The following is a 22,266-nucleotide window of genomic DNA, read 5'->3' on the forward strand; positions in this document are numbered from 1 at the left end:
GAAAGGGCGAGCATGTTTGGTGTGACGCGGATTCGAACCCGCACTTTGTAGACGCAATTATCAAAATGTGCCTTGCTTTTCTGTTGCAAAACTCACGAGATTTTCACTATAGAAAAACAAATATATTTTTTAAAACCTTGTTTTTTGATTGTTTTATATGTGAAACTTACTCCTTTTTGTTTGTAATTTTTATTGGTTAAATCTGAAACATAATTTTTGTGGAAATTTCAATTGTTATATTTATTGCCTAGTTATAAAAACATTACTCAGTTATAAATGGTTGAGGATCGGTGCGGTAGTTCCGAGTTTTGGACGTATAGATCGCAAGCTCCTTTATAAGATTAGATGTAACAGACGTAATTTTCACGCTCAACATTCCAAATACTACGCACGCAAGTTCTTTGAATTCTGCGCATGCGCCTTTGTTGTGAGCTGTACGATCTGACGAAGAGCGCTAGCTCGAAACGTCATCCTTCTTTAAATTCAAATAGTAAAACCTTGGCGATTGTTCAACCTATTATTCACTTTTTTAGTTAAGTTTTTCTTACCAATCAAACTACGAACAGCGCCAGTTTTGCCAATCGATAAGCTAATTGTTATTCAAAATTATGAGACACGGGAAAAGGATGCATCTTCTATGACGTTTGCTCCAGTAAAAACGCACCAGTTGCAGAAGTTACGACACACATTTTAGTATTAAAAAGCAAGGTGAATAAAGGCACAAATATATTTTATTTCTTTTTTTCCCTAAATTTACACTGTAAATTAAAATGCAAAGTATACAGATCATAACAGCTGCAAGACAGCAAAGCTAAAATACCATGATCCTTCATGCGATATATTGAAATAAATATATCCAATCCATGATCTATAAACAAAACGTCGTGTCACAAAAAATAGACGTAAAAAAATATAATTTCAGTGAAAGAAACTTGGCCTAAAATTTTATATATTGTCAATAAAGAGCTAACCATGTATATTATATATATAGTTTTGAAAGATGGAAAACAACATTTATTATGGAATTACTATTAATAGATGGAAATATAGTGCACCAATTTAATTTCACAAGCATAAATTCTACATTTAAATACACTTCATCATAAGATACCTCTGAGAAATTAGGATTCCATGGTTATCAGAGCAAAAAAAGTGAGTAATTTTTGGCAAAGGATTTGTGTACATGAAAATATAAAATTTTGTTTCTAGTTTACCAAAACTTCATTCTGCCCGTTACTTATTAAAAGCTGTAGATGAAAACCAGTAACATACTTAACACTTTTGAAGCATATAACAAGCCAAGTTGCTTCTTGTTTTACTCCTGTCATACTCTGCTTTTCAGGCCAGATTTAAACTAATTCTTCACTTTTCTTGTTTCACGGAAAGGCACTTCTTTGGCCAATTGTAATAAAATCATTTACACTTTAACTTAAAGAAAAAAAACACATTAAAGTTTACTTTATAAATCAAACAACGTTTTAGTTATTAAGTCAGAGTAAAACAGTATATGACTGATCCTACTTCAATGTTGTAAATAATCATATTATTAAATTCACATATTTAAAATTTAAGTAAAATACCTAATCTCTTCTTAGTTATCCTTCTACACAGCTACCATCTTCAGTAAACACTGACCACAAACACAGAAGCAAGAACCACAAAAGGATTACTTGAGAAATGTTTTTACTTAAAATATCAATTAATCATTCACCATATAACATATATAAAACCCATTTCTAGTCATAAACTCGGTGAGTTTACAAACTTGTAATTTTAATTTGGCCTTTAAATCGTTCCAGTAAAATGTTTTTTTCACAATATCCTTATATCAACTTTTATGTGAAAATTGTGCTTGTTAACCAATAAAAACCAAATTTCCCAGAAATACCTGCAAAATTACCAGATAAAATATCAAATAGAACACCACAAGTGCAAGATGAGCAATTCCATATTAGCAAGTGAAAAAGAAGTCTGTCCTACGTGAAGCTTATGTAATGCTAGCTAATCACAGTGGCGATACATATATTTATAGAAACTGGTTTCATCAAGATAAACAGTGTAAAACTAGAAAGATTAAAGAAAAAACGCTTTCATTATAATATCATAAAATACACATGCCTACAAGAGAGTAGAATACTAAAACACATCGGTTACAATTTTAAGTTTTATCAGAAATATTTATCTTAAGGTTCAATAAAATACATCTCAAAGGAATTCAAGAAAATGTGTAAACAGTAAGCCACAAAAGAATAACTTATATAAAAATGGTCAGATTTTTTTTTCTACAAACTGACAATTTGGGTTAGCTAAGGAAGTGAGGTAAAATTTGTTTCCTCGGAATTTCAAAATTATAAGTTTTCAGTACCATTCTCCACTATTTGACAAGTTTTGACAGCTGTAGAGATGCTTATTTAAAAGTATTATTTGCAATGTTATAAGAAAAATTTTTTTCTGAAAGTATACCATCATCATAAAATATTTGAGGAAAAGACTCAGTAAGATACACATCACAATGTTTAAATAACCATAATTGAATTTGATTTCTTACTTGGCATTCTTTTGTAGTGTCAAACAATAGAAAAACATTACCCAATCATAACTTGCCTGACAGCTTCAGGTAACACTCTCTACATGCGTGTATAATTCTCTTTAACTACACAGGGAGTTCAATGTAACTGTACTGAATGAAGATGTTATATCTCCAGAATAGCATACCATGAAATTTGAGTTATTCACTCAAAACTATCATGGAACTTCTCAACACATTTTTTTCAATAGTTGCACCGCAGCTGAAAATGTGCATAAATATGGCTTTCAGCTTGGAGGTTGATCTCATGTTTATAAAAATGAAAAGTCAACAAAGTAATAAACTGCTTTGTTACTTATTCTTACAAAAATTTATATTTTTATCCTTCCAATAACTTCACTACTTGTAGGTTAAGTACATACCTTAATATATATTACCACACACACTCCCACAGCTATCAATCCAATTAAAATGGAACAATCAAAATTTAATTCATAAGTTTACAAAGTAGTTCTTTTATTCAGTCACTACAAAAACAAAATCATTCAAAATTATCTAAAAATCAAACTCATAAAAAGCGTCAAAAATTTAAATATTCAGGAAACAGTTCAGCCTGATTAATACTTAGAATAAGGTGTTTCACATTTTTAGCAACAAAACAGAGAATTATTGATAGTCTGAGAACACAAGACAAATTGGACTATCACAGCATCAGCTTCATGTGCATAACAATGACCATTATACTTTACAATATATTACATTGCCAAATAACTGAAAAATAATTGCACCTAACTGTAACATGTTCAGGTCTTATTAATTTAATTGCATCTTGGAAGTACTTGAGATTGCTTATTAAGTAAATAATAATAAATAAATAATATAATACATAATTATTTTTCCATGTCATGGCTAACAGAAAGAAAGTAAGATGAAACCACAAGTAGATAACAAAAAGTTCACAGCTATCAAAATGTTTTAAAGAACTAATTTTCAGATCTATGATATATATATATATATTCATCAACAAAATCACTTGTATAATAATGCATTCACAGAGAGTAAAACAAAGTAAGTTGAAGCTTGTATAATAAGAGAAGATTTAATAAAATTTGCAATGAAATACCATCATGATGATCTGAATAAATGATCAAATTAACCTTTATCAGAACCTGCATGACCAATCAGCCAATTGTTTTTGTCTTTTTTAGAGGCCTAGATAATTGATCGCATAAACGTTTGTGTTTTTTTTTTTCTTTTCATATATAGCTACTCAAAAGCTATCTGCATTAGCCATCCTAATTTTAAACATATAAACTAGAGAGAAGATAGTTAGTCAACAGCACTAACTCTTGCTCTTGGGAAATCTTGACTGACCAAATTGTGGCCCCAAAGTGCAGAGCAAGATTAATTATTTGGTGATAACAGGACTTGAACAATGACTGTCAGGTCCATACTCCAACATGCTTGGCCTAGTTTATGGGAACTTGGAAGAAAAATTTCAGAAACTTTCATGGGAACTGAATTATGAATCAATGTTCTGTGAGGGTAAGATCTGGACATCAATCAATCTGCATCTTTAGTTAAATGATCTGATTGGATGCTTAAGTTAAATTATCTTGACCAAAATTGGCAAGAAGTACAACATAGTTTGAGGAAAGAAAGAACTGAAAGATTTTCAGATAGAAAAATGTGGAATGAAATCTTTACATACTTTTCCCACTTTTAACAAGAACATGACTTCTGTCCTGTTTTTACTTTTCAAAAGTCAACCAAGCAGTTATTCCTTTATCCTTCTTAATGCATCACTAGTAATTACAATTCTAGGAAAGACCAAGAAGCAGTTTACTAAATAAATAAAGAACATTAACAAGATTTTTTAATAATCTAAACATACGATCAAAGAAAACAATTGCCATCACAAATTAACCCAAAAAATTAATGTTTGTGTGACAAAAAAGAATATGCTAAAAACATGTTCATAATGAAATATCAAAAGAATCTTATTACACAGGTTTTAAAAAAAAAACCTACAAAATTGCAGTGAAAAAATTTTTACCATTTACAAAAGAATGTAGCTTAAATACCCCAAAATGGGTCACTAGTTATAACTCGCAGAAACTTCAATGAAAACTAAAAACTTTCACGAAAAATGGAAAAAATATGATTACTTAAAAGACAAGTTGAAGGTAAACTAAGCAAAATCAGTAGAAAGATAAAAAATAATTAAAAACCCAACATTTGATGCAAGAGTCCTTAAGAAAGTACATTAGGCTGTGTGTGTATTATTTAACAACCTCCCCTTTAGAGTTTTTCAAACTTCTGTTTTTATGCCTATTACTATATAACATTTTGGCTTAACTGTAAATGCAAATTTTCTCCGACTGGCTTGTAACTACCATTACTTAAGTAATTACAACATCAAGAATTAAACAGTGGCTGACTAGATTAAATTAAACTCCTGGTTCTTTTCCTGAAAAGTAGCTTGTACAAAATCTGGATTTCACTCTGTTTGGTTTAAATTAGATTAATTTGGAAACAAAAATAACATGGTTCCAGTACAATTTCCTTTTCTGTTAGGTTACATCCAATTTCTGCTACTACCACCAGTTATAGTGAATCTTTCACAGGAGCTGGAACATTACTTCTAGAGATGAACTAACTTTCAGATATACTTATTTAGAACATTTGTCACTTATTAAATTTAGTATGCATTAGATCCAGAATATCACAGAAACAGGAAAGTGAAAAATATATAAATTTTTGAATATATGATGATTTGTTTGTTATTAAGCATAAAACTAAACAATGACCTACCCGTGTTTTGCCCACTGCAAGTATCGAAGTCAGATTCTGTGTTATAAGCCTGCAGACTTACTGCTGAGCCATTGAGAAGAGGGAGGGATATAAAGAACTAACTAAAAATTGGGTAGTTACATTTATATTTCTATATCTTAAATTACATTCCTATACCGACCAAGTTTTTAACCCCTTTTTATTTTTATTAACTGGAATCCCAAAAACTTACCTAAGTTCATGACGCTAACACAAATACCACACAAGTTCAAAAAAAACTTTGATATAAATATATTGTTAATAATGTACATTGAAATACTATTTAATAAGGCAAATATAATCAATATTTTGATGTTTATTGGTAACAGTTTTGATGAAACAAGTCTGTAGCCATGTAAAAACAAGTTTCTTAATTTTGTGTTGTACTCGTATTACATATATATTTTGAATACATCATAAACTATAGGAAGATATTAACAAAGTATACATGTGTAGACATATTTCTTAAATGTGATTGATAAACCGTAGGATGCTGCTCATTCCCATAAAAATACTCGTTATATTTTCTATAACAACAACGTATATATATGTATGTATAATAAAGTAAATACAATCCAATTTCAAATCAAGTTGAATCATACAAAAAAATGAAGCAAACATTCACAAAATTTTGCCCACTCTCACTGACTGAAGTAAGAGAGCAAACACATTTCCCCATTTACTATCATTGAAATGTACAGTAACAGCAAATACAGACTTAAAACTATATACCATTATTACAACTTTTTTACTTAAATTCACATCTTCATTTCCCTTTTCAAAACTGGAATGCATAAAAAAACTCTAATAGAAGTTTTAAGCAGTGTAGCAATATTATAATAACTTTAATTCTAGTGTTTTCACAAAATGAATACATGATTTTTCTAGTTTGGAAGTTACAGTGACAAATAAAACTCTTCCGTTTAGCAGCTACTGATGTACGTATGTAGAGAAGTTTCCCTGAAGTTGTAAAGAAATGTTATACATATCACATAACCGTTCTGTAGGCATTAGGATACATGGATGAAACTGTACTGTTTAATAATTGCTCGGACACTCAGGTGGGTTGAAGTAACCAAAGACGTTTAACTCGTATAGGCTTGCCAACACCATAAAAAGGAGGTACCAAATAAAAAGTATCACTCCATACTTTTTGTCAAGTTTCCACCCATTACAGTGTGTGGCCACCAGTAGAAACACCACAGTTGATAGAAGAGTCACAGTTGAATATGTCAAACCTTAAAAAATAAAAGAGTTTTATCAAAGTTCAGAAAAGTACCAACAGTCTCTGACTTTACATGTGATTGAAGCAAACTTTTAGTTACTTCCCATTAAAGTAGCCTCTGGGTTGAGTTAAAATTAGCCTTCAATTTTGTGAAATTTTGTTCTTAATTTACATTATCAGTAAAAAAGAGACAAAAATTTAAAAAAAGAAGAAAAAAAAAGACTACTATAACACAGAAAATATGAGATGCATCAATTAAATTTTTACACAAACATATTTATATATATATATATATATCAGAATGCAAAAAACTGTTCAGCCACTTGTCCTTGAAGAGTCAAAACTGATTGGGAATTGGTGGATCTGAAAAGTTGTTCATGTCCAATGACAACCATTTTCTAAAAAGTATTCAGAAATGTGTCACCAAAACCTAAAATGCAGAAACAAGGAAGGTCCCTAAAATTTATCAGCAGGAAAGGAATCCCCAGGTGTGAAGTGGCTAGAGCGCAACAGACTGTAAGCAGGAGTTCGACCTCAACCAACACTTTATGGTATCTGGAATTGTACCTCAGGTCCACAGTAGAAAAGTGTCATCTACCTTTCATATCAAAAACAGGTACTCAACAGGAATACGAGCATCCGTACCAAGAACCTGACTTCGCATGTGCATACTTCCAACACAGTGAACACCAGGTCCACCAAGAACCAACATCCAAATGGTAGGAAGTAAGGAGAGCTTAGGAAACGTTCATCTCTCGTCCAAAACCTGTTGGCAATGGAAATGTTACATCCAGTCTGCAGTAGTAACAGGAAAGCCAGCCTTACACAAGTGATCATTTGTATTGCCCAACTTCAAATAACACCATATCCACTGGGAACTAACATCCAGCAGATGGTAGGAAGAATAGGAGGGACATCAATTTGGGGTAACATCTCTAATCAAAAACCTGGTGGTATTGAGAATTTATCATCCAGTCCACAGGAGGAAGAGGGGACCAGCCAAATACATGCAAGGACTTACGCAGCTGGACTGTCTCCAACCAACATCTGGTCCAATCAGGAATCAACATCTGGAGGATGGTAGGAAAGAGGAATATCTCAGCCACAGGACATACAACAGTGTTCCCTATAAGCTGCGTGCCGCACAACAATCAATCAAGTGCCGCACACTTCATTATTCCAGCCATGCACATCCTCACCATTACTGAGGAGTCTCAACACATTGACGGCCTTAATGACCCTGGCAGTCGATAGGCCTAAAATCCAAATAACCAACTGATAGCATTGCAAAAGCAGCTTATTGATCTGATAGGGTCGGTGGTCAGAGTATCAAGAAATGCTCCCCAAACAAAAAGAGAAGCATCCTTAAAAAAGGTAATAATGTGGACGAGGAGAAAGAGTTGCAAGGCTAGTAGCAAGCGAAACATTTGTGCTGATAGAAGACTAGTCAAGAAAGCTTTTTGTTCACAGTTGTAAGATATCATATCAGAATAACATATTTTGTTGTGATAAATTTGCTATTCCAACCACTGGAAACATTCTGCTGCAGGTTGTTTTATATCATAACGGTAATGCCTCAAATGGTGTTTTAATAACACTGTTTTGTTTGTTTATTAAGCACAAAGCTGCACAACAGGATGTCTGTGCTCTACCTACTGCGTATATTCAACCTGGTTTTCAGCATTATAAGCCCACAGATTTATCACTGAACAACTGAGGGGGCTTATTTCTATTGTCAATATGCAGAATTCAGCCTTTTGGTGATGCCAACTCCAATGACTTGTAATTTTGGAATGTTTCTATACTATTAGTAGAGTCCCAGTAATGTACTGAGTATGACCTATTTGAATAACTCTTCCTGCATCTCAGTGACCTGAAACATGTTGCAAAAATACTCATTATAGCTTTTCACTTATGATAAAAATGAACCTGATGGTACAGCAGTAACAACTGTGGGTCAATTTTTGATCAATATTTGGGAAAGCTTGACACATCCAAGGCAAACTAAAAATGTCATTTTTGTCTCCTCTTACCTCCAGTTTAGTGTCTGTACCTCATTTTATTAAAATTTTTATCCTGCAACCAGAGTTTATTCTTTATAATTTATTATATCCGATTTTAGAATTAAAACACTGGAAGACTGCAATAATCTTCTTGTCTTCTTTTATACCCAATATTAGGCTTAGTAATGAAAGGTAACATTAAAAAAATAAATACCTCCACCGGCCACAATTTTTGAAAAACTCTGAACTAAAGCCAATCATATTTTTAATTACTATAGTAAAATACCATGCAAAGCTTTTACTCAAACAGTATGTACGGATTTTTGAATGTGCAAAATTTAAAAAATAACAACAATAAAAACATTTTCATCCATGTTGACAACCATCTCATACGCAACAGCAGCAGAAATGGTAGTGCATTTTGTAAGAAGTATATTTAGCATTTCTGAAAATTCATATGAATTTGGATTATTTTATATATACATGTCAATTCGTAATTGAATCACATTCAAACAAGTTTATGATTGATTTTTTGTCAGTAGAGTTGGGCGATTTTTTTACTCTAATGCAAAAAACTGTCATGGCATTGTTGAAGTACATTATTTATAGAATACTTACCATTTCTAAACTTATTGTGAAACATGTGAAAAACTGTTGAGACAATGAGCCAGAATCTTCAAATACTTGTTCTTGTCAAGATGGAAACGAGATTGGATTCAAAACTAACCTACAAATATAAAGTAACAAAATGTCTGAGGAGTTACAGGTGTAGCAGAGGCGGATGCAATCCTGATAGCACAAGAGTTGCTCAATCAGTTAGCCGTGACATTGGTCAGAGAAGCTACAGCAGAGGAGGTGCTGTAAAGTACCCAAAGAAAAGAGCATCTGCATACAGGAGCAGTTAACTTACGAATGTATCCAACAACTTGTCCATAAATAAGGAAGAAAGCAAAGATGATTCAGCATGGTATGAATCTCGACAACGTGTAAAAGAATGATCCAAGATCAACTATCAAGCTACAGCAGAGGAGGTGCTGTAAAGTACCCAAAGAAAAGAGCATCTGCATACAGGAGCAGTTAACTTACGAATGTATCCAACAACTTGTCTACAAATAAGGAAGAAAGCAAAGATGATTCAGCATGGTATGAATCTCGACAACGTGAAAAAGAATGATCCAAGATCAACTAAGGAACGGAGAATACAAAGATGGTTTCTAAGTGAAGTTCAAGAATATTAGAAGAATAAGGAGAGAGAGAAGTATTAAAATAATGACAATCACAGCATGCAGGTGGTCCACTTTAGTAGACCAGAAACACCTTAACGATTGGATCAGAGAAAGCAGTATAGCAAAATGATCTCTGGGTCATGCACCATACAGCCACGTACCTCACTCTTAGACTTCTGGATTTCCAGGTATGATGGGATATCCAACTGCCTACCAGAATAGTAATTTTCTACCATTGAGTCAAAGACTGCTTGTTAATACTACAAAAAAATAGTGAACTATTTATTTCGTGTGTGAAAACAGTCATTCACAAATGAGGATGATTATCCCAAGAAATGAGTCCTATCTTCTTGCAAATCATTTGCTAATATTTTTCATGAAGTAACAAAATTTGCAGCAAATTGAGAAAATTATTACAGGATATTGATTAACAGACTGAAAAATTTATACTTTTCAGGTAACTTTACCCAAGTTTTTTTTTTATTGTATTTCATTTTCATCTCACTGACATGAGTAAAAAACCAATACATTGTTTTCCACATTTCAGATGAACCCTTATTAGACTTTTAGTATCTCTGTCATTTAGCTAGAGTTCATTTGTTAAAAGTCTATTTGTAGTGAGCAAGTATGAAAGCTAATGCATGATGAAAAAAAAAATGTAGTGTTTACCTTGCAAGATAGCATGTTTACAGATTCTGAAATCACTTAAAACACTCATGATGAAATGGTTAGTGAAGATTAAGCAAGTAAATTCCCTAACTGGCAAAGCCTGGCAGCAATCACAACGTAGGCATATCAGTACTATGATAACCTTTGTTATACAGTAAATTGTGGTAATTCAAGTGTCTTTAACAGAAATAAGATTTATATTCACTGTATAAATAACAGTCATTTCTTTCTACTTGATGACCTACATTAAACAGAATATTTCATGCATGCACAATGCAAAAGAACAAAAAAAAAAAGAGAGTCTGGCCAAAGGCTGCAGATTTTCCAAAGGGCAAGATGGAAACTTATTGCCGAAATTTCAACATTTTCAGATTATGAAATCATATATGACCAATAAATGTAGATAATGGTTACATGTATGCCAGTCATTATGTAATTCTTCAATGGCTACATGTACACTATTATCATAGAACATACTCAATCATGTGTTTTTCAAGGGGGTTTATAGTTTCAATTGCTACTGTTGCTCAGGTTATAACATTGCTAAATACCTATTGATGCTTAAGTTGTACAATAAATGTAGATAATGGTTACATGTATGCCAGTCATTATGTAATTCTTCAATGGCTACATGTACACTATTATCACAGAACATACTCAATCATGTGTTTTTCAAGGGGGTTTATAGTTTCAATTGCTACTGTTGCTCAGGTTATAACATTGCTAAATACCTATTGATGCTTAAGTTGTACAATTTTTAACCATATACTAGGCCTATGCTTCCCAGCTAATTCTACATTTTGAAATGTATTCAGAATTTCATGTTTCAAATGTAGCAATGGGCTGATAACAATGTTAGGAAGTACGAAGATTGATTTCATGTTTCAAATGTAGCAATGGGCTGGCTGATAACAAGGTTAGGAAGTACCAAGATTGATTTCATGTTTCAAATGTAGCAATGGGCTGGCTGATAACAAGATTAGGAAGTACCAAGATTGATTTCATGTTTCATACTATCAATCTTCCAACAATTTCACTACCTGTGCATGAGTATTGTTAATGGTGTAAGCATAGCCACTTAAGTCAAATAATGACTGGTGTAAGATACCACTATGATAAGACAGTAAATGTATGTTAATTTGTTAATTATGACTGGTGTAAGATACCACTAAGATAAAACAGTAAATGTATGTTAATTTGTTAATTCCATGCTTGAAGTATTATTATTGGATACTGACAATCCTTTATGAAAAAGTGTACTCAAAAGATCCCTTTTTCTTGTTTGGCTATGAACCAAACTATCAAGATACATAAAAACACTGTTTCTTCATTGAACTGTGCTTCCCTTTTTTGAGTTTCATTCTTAATTCTTTCCATAGAGTTGAAAACAAATAGCTGAGTGAAATATGCAACAATTCCGGTGCATTTAAATATTCTGAAATAGGTTCTCAGGTGTTGTTCTACCAATGATCAATTGTACTAATTACAACAAGTATCTGGGGGTCTTCTGTATATTGCTCATCAAGTACAGACTCTTTGAAGAAGTTTTTGATTTGGAGGTTCTTTCTGTATACAATCTGAGTCATATGCATCAATATTACCACAAATACATTTGAATGTCTTTCACCAGCATATAACAGATAACTACTGGCAGCAAAAGAGTTAATTATGAATAAAACAATTAAAAAATATCAGTGTATACTCACTCACTGAAAATACCAAAAAAATCTGTGGTGGTGGGAGTTGTTGGGCTGCCATTTTTAGATGAAACTATTGATGGCATATTTCAAAATATTTAAATAAAAAAATTTCACACTTTCTTCTAGAGATGGACACCTTTATCCAATATCTATCCCACTAATGCAGGTTTAAGAACCGTGTCTTATGGATATTATGCCAACCTAAGAAGCACCATTATATCAATCACACTACTTTCAACACTAATATTTACTGTTCACTTTATGAAAAGCATCAGTTATAACCAAAGCAACCATAAATAAAACAAGATGAAATACTTTAAATGTCGTTAAAAGAAGAAACCATAATAACAACTACTCTTTGAAGTAATAATGACAACTCAAGGTACAACTTAGCACCCACCTTTGCTGTACACTTTAACAAAAGAACCAGGCTTCATGACTGCTGTTTGAAGAAACCATGGCAATCCAAGGCACAAAAGGATATCGAACACATTGCTTCCTACGGCATTGGAAATGGCCATATCTCCCATACCTGAAACAACAGTATGAATATTGTCTAAAATCCAGGTGTAAATAGGAGTACTACAAAGTACATACTTCATTAGATAGTAGAAGTTGTAAAAACTGCATGTACATATAATCTATACATCTTTGAATTTGAGTGAGCAAAAAAATCATATGAAAATAACACGTTTTGTGCTTTATGTTCTATACATACGTATAATCTATGAGATCAGCAAATTTTAAAGTTGATAATGAAAATAGTAAGCATAAGCTTTAATGAAGCACGTTTTGTGAAATCATCATTTAACTTGTATATTTCATACAAATAAAAAAAAAGTGGTTTTGTTTATTTGTTTGTAGTTAAGCACAAAGTTACACAATTGGCTATCTGTGCCCTGCCCACTTCAGGTATTGAAACATGGTTTCTAGCATTACAAGTCAGCAGACATGCCACTGAGGACTCAAATGATGTTTTCCAAATTTTTCCTGAATCTGTTACGAGTGAAAAAAATATATTATTTTGGAGCCTTACCACATTGTTATAGCCCATGTTAGCATATCCAGTGTTGTTTTGCTTTATCTGATAACTGTGAATCTTGACAATAGCACTGCAGCAAAGTTTCAATTGCAAAAGTCTCCATCATAAGGTTGTAAAGTTCAAAGCACAATGTTCCTTCCTGCACCTTTTCCATAACCATTTAGTGTGTAATGACAATCATTTTCCAGCAGCCATTTCAAGAGTCTAATCACACAGAAATTGATAAGTGCTGCTTCTGGCAACTTGACTGGTATGTCTTCATATGGAAAGAATGAATACCCAGTTCAATCTCCAGCTTCTTGAGCCTAAAGGTATGTGATAGTTCAAAGGGAGGTAGGACTGACAACCTTATCTTGGTGATCTCACTGTTGGCCTCATTTCCATGTGGAGAACCTTCTTGATTATGTTAGATACTGTTACTTCTGACATTTCTGTTCATGTATTCTTACCTGTTACAAGACATTGCACTGGTTGAGGTACAACTTGTTGCAGGGTGGTTCTAGTGCTCCAAGTTGATCTATATTCTTTTCTTTTCCAGTGGCATTAAGACAAGACTTCTTTCGACTGACCATGTTGGCAGTTCTTAATAAGGGCTTCTGTCTAGCTGCTCTGCAACGATAACCCAATCTGTGGAGAATCTGTTGAACAGATTTCAGGCTCATCCCACCAACTTTGGCCACTTCTGCAGTCGTTAATCTGGGATCCATTTCGATGCTCCTCTTGACAGCCCTTTTTGTCCTCTCCAATGGACTAGGACGACCCGGACGCTGCTCAGTTGTTTCCTTGCCGTGTTTCCTGAACTGCACGATGATTCTGTTGATTGTCGAAAGCGGGATTCCCAAATTCTGCGAAATTTACCGCTGACTTATTCCACCATCTGCTTGACCAACTATCCTTCCTGTAACAAAATCTGACAATTCGAGAGAACCTCGAGTTCTAGGCATGTTGTAGCACAAGATAATTAGTGTGTGGACTATTTTCATTCATATAGTGCTCTGTGAACACAAATTAGTTAGCATAAATCAGTTAAATGACGAAAAATTAGGTGTCTATTTACTTGTGACCGCTCAGTGTATATAGTGCTCTGTGAACACAAATCAGTTAAATGACGAAAAATTAGGTGTCTATTTACTTGTGACCACTCAGTGTATATATATATTAAAAAATAATTTTATCATCATTTGATAGAGCAAAAGAGTATTCACAATATTTGACTACGTATTTTATTTTTATTCAACCTATGTATGCCATCTTATAAAAAAAAAGTAAAACAAATATTAGGAAAAAATTTATTGCTAAATAAAAAAACTATGTAGGGCTGGTTAATGATCTTGAAAAAAGGAACCAAACCAGGTAGGGATGAAAGTGGATATATCACATAGCAGACTAAGCTGTCTTGACTTAAGATGGAGAACAAAATCCCTAAATTAGTGGCTTCCTCACAGGTAAAACAAATACAACCAGAATTTTCAATTGTAAAATGTTACCCTATTGTAAAGTAGTCATAAAAGTAGTATTCTAAAGTTAACTAAAGGAAAGGTATAATGATGAAAGCTGAGATTCTATTCAAACACCAAGCTTTTGGGGAAGCCAGTAATGTAGAGATTTCATTCTCCATGTAAAGTCGAGATGGCTTAGAATTGCTATATGATTATTAACCAATCAAGTGATATTTCCACTTCCATCCATATTTTTGTTTGATTCCTTTTTTACAGTTCAGTAGCCAGCCGTAAGTTTTTTATTTAACAATAACTTTTTTCCTTATACTTGTACAGTTCAGAGATGGGTTAAATGGGTAATAAAGAAGAAAAAAAACTGTCAAAATATTTTTCTTAGCAAAAAATGTTTTTTGCAAAATATGCAAATAGCATTCTTCAGAACTAATTAAGGCTAATTCAAAAGTTATTCAAATTAACAAACAAAAAAATTTTAATACCATGTTAGAATAATGCAATGGTTCAAAAAGTTATGAAACCAGTACACACGTTTTCTTTTTCTGCTTGTATGGGAGGAGTGTGGTTGTAGGGGGGTATATACTAATCGATTTATGAGCCTTATGATTAATCAATTACCTCAAAAGTGAGTTTAAGCATTTTCTCTTTTCACTCTACAATTCATTTTGGATACGTTAAAAATGAACTGTGTAAACTTCATCACTTCAAATGCACACTATATTTTTCTCTATTCATTTTCATAAAAACTTGTCTTTAACCAATTTTTCTATGTCTTTAAAGCACTGATTCTGAGCATTCAAAAACAGTCAGCAGCACCTAAAATTGTAAGGGCTTAGTCCAACCCTTGGAGTCAAATAATGGGATTAATGTGCCCACAGTTTAAAGTGTACAGCATGTTCAGCAGCATCACACTTCAAACCCATAAGTCTTTGATCAGCAGCCCAAGACATTAACCAGTAGGTCATGCCTGGCCCAATTGTTTGGCTTATAGATCTTTCTTGCTTAACCTTATGAAATGTTCACACATTTAAGAAATACCACCACATATACATAGTTTCCTATATAATGAGGATTGATAATCAAATACTGATTTAAACACTAACGACAATAACGTTACCAATTATTCTACTGTGACACTGCATTCAAGTCTTCATACATACCTTCCTGCACAACTAAGAGACTAGATATTGCATCAGGTACACTAACTCCTGCTGCTAGAAATGTCAGTCCCATTACAGTGTCAGGAATGTGAAGTGTGAAACCTTTTAAAGAAAATCATGAAACATGGTTTACACTGAATCTTTATACTCAACTATTTAAGTTTTAAAATACACTGCATGCATCTTATAATTAACAACAGGGTTTAACTTTGAGATGCTTGCAGGAATTTATCAATACAGCAAAAGTATATTTACGTTTATCTTTTAAAAACAAGTAGAAAGAAATGACTCTTGCTCAATTCCCTAAGATTCAACAAAACTGATAATAAATCTTGTTTCATCTTAATTGTAATTTATTCCAATTGCTTAGAGATTTTAACATGTTATTTATTGTAATCTTATCTGTTACATTATAAAAGAAAAATTTAGTGTATTTAGAAAAACTTACCAAACTTAAGCCTACTGCAATACAATAGTTATGGGCTTCCTTGATAACTAATACTGCATATAACAATGTATATCTCTTAAGCATTGTTAAAGATAAAGCTTTATTTATAATGATACAGGTTTGTAATGTTGATATAGTGAGCATTTATTATTTTTTAGAATATTGTTTTTTTTACATAAATACTAAAAGTGGTAACAAAAAGATAAAAACTTTCCCTCTAGTATGTAATAAAAGAGACCAAAACTTTTATTGAAGTTTTCCATATGCTACATTTCTCACATAGTCAAATTTTCTTAAATTCCTTTTCTATTTTACTTTTACACCAAATAACTAATGTCCTTAGATATTCTTTATTACAGAAGAGCATTCAGTACAAAAACTTAGAGAGACTACAAAAATAAATATGTTTAAATAATCTCTACTTGCGATATATGTGGAAAAAAAATCACTACCCAATCAATTAGATACAGTAGAACATTTTTAAATTTCTACATAAAACAGTAAATAGGTGATATTCCTTTGAAAAATTAAAAAATTTTCATTAAAATCTGAGCTTTTTTTTTACATTATTCTAAAGGTATTTTTTTCTTTTCAAAATAATCTTTCATATAACTATCATTATGAATTTAAAACAGCAGAAAATTTTTTTAACCTACCAATGATAGTAATAAACCAAACAAGAATGTAACAAAGTCCAGATATCCAAACACAGGACATGAGAAATGTGACCAAATACCAGTTCTTCCAGCGTTCCAAGCGGCAGTCAGGAATAGTGAAGTAACACAGTACAGTAATAGGGAGTGAAATAGCCCACATAAATGCTCTGTGAAGTTTCTGTGGAATGTGGAAAGGGGATAAGTTTTCCACATCATTAGTTCTTGTAAAATTTTCAAGTTTATCCAAATCTGAAAGAAACATAAAATTAATGAAAATCCATTTAAGAAACAACGTAGACTTAAACCATATCATCTAGTACCGATTACTTCTACTCCACAACAGCAGATTTACTGACAAAAACATACAGGACAAAAAGTAATAATAATAATGTTCAATAAAACAAGCCATTACTAAAGATCCCAAATCAGATGACTGTCCAAGGAAGGTGAAATATACATGAACTCAAAGGCATTCTCCAACAACTAGCCAATGACCAGGAAACATCAGAGAAAACTTAACCCAGAAGCAAGTCCAGGAGGAATGGAACTTCATGTACTGTGATTCAGAATGAATGAATGAACACACCTAGAGACTTCACATGTTCTTGAAAGTTGCCCATTCATTTTCAGATAAGGTTCAATGGCTATTACACTAGCTACTTAGCTGGTTTACACCACTTCTGCCACCATTCAGCTGGGAGCTGAAGGCCAAATATCCATAGTGATGAACTAGCACTCATACAACAGCCATACATTAATATTTTATTGTTTATGTATGTACAATCATATTTTAAGACAGAAAACAGTGTTTTATTCTTTAGTTAACACTACAGCAGATATGACAATGTGCTAAAGTGGATATGCAGTACACCATGGAAACCTATCTTGCTTTCAGTTATGTCTAGAAAGTCCCTAAACCCAAGAGTCAAGGGAGGATACAACTTCAAAAGAAAGAAAACCTATCCAGCTATGTATCCCATCTCTAAATGTAAAGTATCCCATTAAGACAGATGTAAACTCTAAGCCAGTCAACCTTTCAACAACTTTTGTGAATCTCTTTTTAGCATGGGATTAACAACAACAACAACAAAACTTGGATATTTCTACCATAGCTTCTATGCCACTCTATTGGCTAATTGCCAAGATACAGAGGTTTTAGTTTCTTTGTTTAATATAATCTCCCTTCTCTTTACTTAATGCTTAATACTGCTTTATTTATAAAATATTTTGTTATAAACTTCAGATCTCTCTTCTTCCATAACTTCTAATCCCAAAAAATGTGGAGGTTATGATCAGAAAAAGAAGTACTGAGAAAGAAATAAACAATAAAAACTGGCATCACTGTAATTGAAATATCATGTGGCTTGAGATACAGGCACACAGAGACAACTGAAAGGAAGAACATGTTAAATGCTGAGAATAAGAAAGATCTGTAGAGCTCTTACAATAACATACTGAGCAGTTTAATTCATTCGCTACAATGGTTGGAGATAAACATACTTGCCCACAACTTACTAATACTTTTCACATTACAGCTTTTAATGGGTGAAGAAAAAAAAACGATCATACTATTATAATGATGTTGTGTGTCTACACAGGAAGTCATGACCACAAATTGCTCCAGTTGTTCACCCACTGGAAGATATTTTAATATCTATAAACAAACAACTCTCTTACTGCTAGGTTTATATATAGATACACAATAAAAACAAAAACACACATCTTAATAGTTCATTAGTTACCTGAAACTGGTAAGCCTTTGGAAGTTTAGAGGAGAATACCATTTCTTTATGATGGTACAAAATTCCAAACACACATGATGGCAGTGCTCTAGAGAGTTACAGAAGTACCCATAATAGTGAAAGAGTTATGATTCAATACGAACAAATATTTTCAAACATGTACTTAAGTCAGTCCCAAAGCAAACCTTAAAGGTACAGTGAAAAAGTCCTTAGTAAAAGTGTCACTTAACATGGTCAAGTGTCAAGATGTCAGAGTCAAATACATCTTATGTCTAGATGAATCAAAGGAGCCGATGCTGAATTCCAATTTCAATGGAACAAACAAATGAGAATGGTGGCACATTCCCCTTGCATGGGATGCCATTAATGCTGGGTGTACTTAAATCTTTCCATATTTGGTTGGTCAATAACCAACATTGTAACCACAAAGTAATCAGTTTCCATACTATAACTTTTAATGTGACAGGTGTATCTTCACGAAGATTGGGAAGCTTTCAGTTAACATTACATGTCTTTTGTATACAAAACATCAGTCTTTTACTTGAATATCTTTACTAAAGATTTGTCCATAATTACATGGAGTTAGAGTGTTGACTACTCTGAATGCAAAGTGATTTTCATGTTAATACTAAAAATCCTTTGTCCTTTTCTTCTGAAAATTTTCAAATTTCATTTTTGTAACCTCTAAAACCTCCTAAATAAATATCCAATGTTTTTACAGTAAAACTTTATATTTTATCTATCCTAACTGTAACTAATTTGTTGTTATATATTTATTTTCACATCGTTTGTTTAGATTAAATTTATATTCAAAAACATGCATAGCTTATAGTGTTAGATATGTATTGAGAAACTCCCGCCTATTCTCCAAAGTTATAGAAGATTCTCGAGAGTAACAATCAACAATATATCTATATACGTAAACATTTAAATGTAGCTCAGTATTATTACGCAAGACTGAATTTTCTAGAAAACTTTCCCATGGCTATAAATATAACCGACACGCCACGCCAAGGAGAGTGTCTATTATTAGTTCGCTATAATCAGTTTGCTATAAACTTCGAAAGCTATAACTGATTTTTATAACGAACGTTACAAATCGTTTAACTTCAGTGGATTCTTATTGGACATTAATATTTTTATGAAAACATATCACTTCATCATGGAGAGCAAATCGTACTTACATTAACTTGTAATTAACTCGCTCATTGTAAACCCTCAATAAGATATCAAGGAAATTCTGGACAAGAAAGAAAACTTTATAGTGTTTGTAAGTTTGCAAAACTTTTGTTTATAAATCTTTGTTTGTAATAACTATTTGTATTAATTGTTATTGTAAATTGTATGGTTGTGTGTATATTAAAATGTATTTGTGTTTAAAACAAAAATGGTGTGTATCAATCTTGTTGGCAAATATCGTAAATTGACTAATATATTGGCATATATTTAAATAATAAATCCAAAATGCAGTTCAATTACTAAATTTAAACTATCAGTTAACTCGGCTTCAGACTATTTGAAATTCTAATACGTGACATAACTCAATATGAACTTAATCAATTTGACAGACTTTGTATCCATCATGAAAATATATGAAATAAATTTAAAATAACCCTTTTTTCTTTCTAAAATGACTGCAGATTGTAACTTAAAGCTACAATTGTATATTTTAAATAGCTTAAGGCTTGTAACAGTCCACATCTGTTTTTAACAAACAATCCCAAAATACAAATTGTAAATAACTCGGCAAACACATAGCTCATATTACCATACTGAACGATATAATTCATGAACTACTTGCAAGCATACCTCATGGAGAAATTATATTATTATTATTTATCATTATCTTACCTAATAAGTTTGTAATTTTTACATTTCAGTTATTAAAAATATACCTAAAAACAAGAAATACAGCATTTATGTTTGACCTCTTGTTTTTTCTTGTTGGTTGCCATTGACATTTAAGCCACATTTTTGTTATAAATAGCTGTCTTGACTAGTACTGCCCTCTATAGGCAAAATTGTTTTACTTACCACTAGTCTTGCAACTCCCACTTCTTTCTGCATATCAACATATACATGATTATGCAACAACCCTCCACCAATGGGAATGCAACACAACCACTATCATAACTAGCACCCTCTCATGCACTTGTTAATCACTTCGATATTGGCCATAGCTAATTGAACCAAATCACACCAGAAGTGGGGAGGATGGGAGAGAAATGTGAAGGGTGGCAAATATCAGAAATACATTTTCAGTTTAGGAAAATGTTAACTTATGATACAATATCTTACTTCATCTCAGAAAATACTAGAATCCCACAATGAATTGGTGAAGGGCCAGTGAGAATATGATCCTCCATGAGAAAGCACCCAAAGAAAGACAATGAGGTGTGGTAAGGAATGAAAAACATCACATCAGTGGAAGACCACACCACTTCTGAGCCAGGTATATTCTTCGCCCTTCAGGAATGTTTCGCCAACTGGGACCCCAAAAATTTTCAGCAGGAAAGGGAGCCCCAGGTGTTGAGTGACTAGGTTGTGACAGACTGTAAATGGGAGTTTGACTTATTTTGAAAAGCAGAGGTACCACGTTGAAGAGTTGATCAACCAACAACTAGTGACATCTGGAATTGTATATTAGGTCCACAATAGGAAGAGTCTCAATGTGATAGACATCTAGTATAGTCCACATACCCACCCTAACGATGTCCACCAAGGGAAGATGGAAAAAGGCAGCCAGGGACAAGGTAAGGTGACAGATCTGAAGGGAAAAACACAAAAAATAGGACAGAGAAGAGGAAGAATATGCCAGGCAAAGTGGCTGTCAAATCCAACCCACAAGAGGAATGAGAAAAAGTCATAAGAAATATTAGGATTCCAATGAAGATATCAACGGACCTAAGAACCACAGAAGGATGCAATTTGTATCACATACCATCTAAGGGCCCTGATAAGGCAAAATAGTAGGCCAAGATCAAAATGGTCCAAAAGGTGGGAGATAGAGGAAAGGGTATGGGGAGAGAAATCAGGATTACTCTCCCAAGTAGCCAAAGTCTTGGGCATAAAAGAATGTTCAGGAACTATGGAACAAAATATAGCAAAACCTGATCGTAGACACTTCAGAAAGAAGATGAACATATGCCAATAATATGAGGAACAGGGACAGCAAAGAAAAGTAATATAACAAACATGATGACAAAGATTCAAATGGAGGACGAGTAAGAGCATAAAGGACAACATTGAGGTTGCAATCCTGGAGAGAATCAGAGCAGGGAGGACGAGCAATGCAGAATGAGTGAAATAACATAGACAGTACATGAGATTGGAACACAGAAGCAATTTCGGTAAACAGTAAAGTGGAAGACAAAACCTCCTTATAACCCGCAAGAAAGGAATCCGGCAGGTCCCAGTCATAAAGCCAAGTGAAAAAGAATGGCATTGGAGGAATGGTAGAAAGGGAAGGATGATAACCTAGGCATATAAACCAACAGCATTAAGTGAACCACCTATGCTGGTAAACTGACAAAGAAAACTCACAAACACCTCTTGATGTAGAAAAAGGTGTCATGTGCAATT

The 22,266-nt window shown here is 32.9% G+C and overlaps 1 protein-coding gene across 2 annotated transcripts in view; it reads right to left on the reverse strand.

Moving 5' to 3' along the window:
* Positions 1-713: 713 nt before the first annotated feature.
* The window catches only part of LOC106460419 (probable sodium/potassium/calcium exchanger CG1090), a 47,746-nt gene continuing 26,193 nt past the window's right edge, over positions 714-22,266 (reverse strand). For both annotated transcript variants that reach the window (XM_013920114.2, XM_022387130.1), the window contains 4 exons: positions 16,943-17,191; positions 15,839-15,940; positions 12,583-12,714; positions 714-6,597 (listed from right to left, as the gene is read on the reverse strand). In XM_013920114.2, the coding sequence (XP_013775568.2) occupies positions 6,398-6,597; positions 12,583-12,714; positions 15,839-15,940; positions 16,943-17,191 (683 nt within the window). In that variant the 3' untranslated portion in view covers positions 714-6,397. The remainder of the gene's footprint in view (positions 6,598-12,582; positions 12,715-15,838; positions 15,941-16,942; positions 17,192-22,266) is intronic.

This window comes from Limulus polyphemus, unplaced genomic scaffold (genome assembly GCF_000517525.1).
Source record: "Limulus polyphemus unplaced genomic scaffold, Limulus_polyphemus-2.1.2 Scaffold767, whole genome shotgun sequence".
NCBI lineage: Eukaryota > Metazoa > Arthropoda > Merostomata > Xiphosura > Limulidae > Limulus > Limulus polyphemus.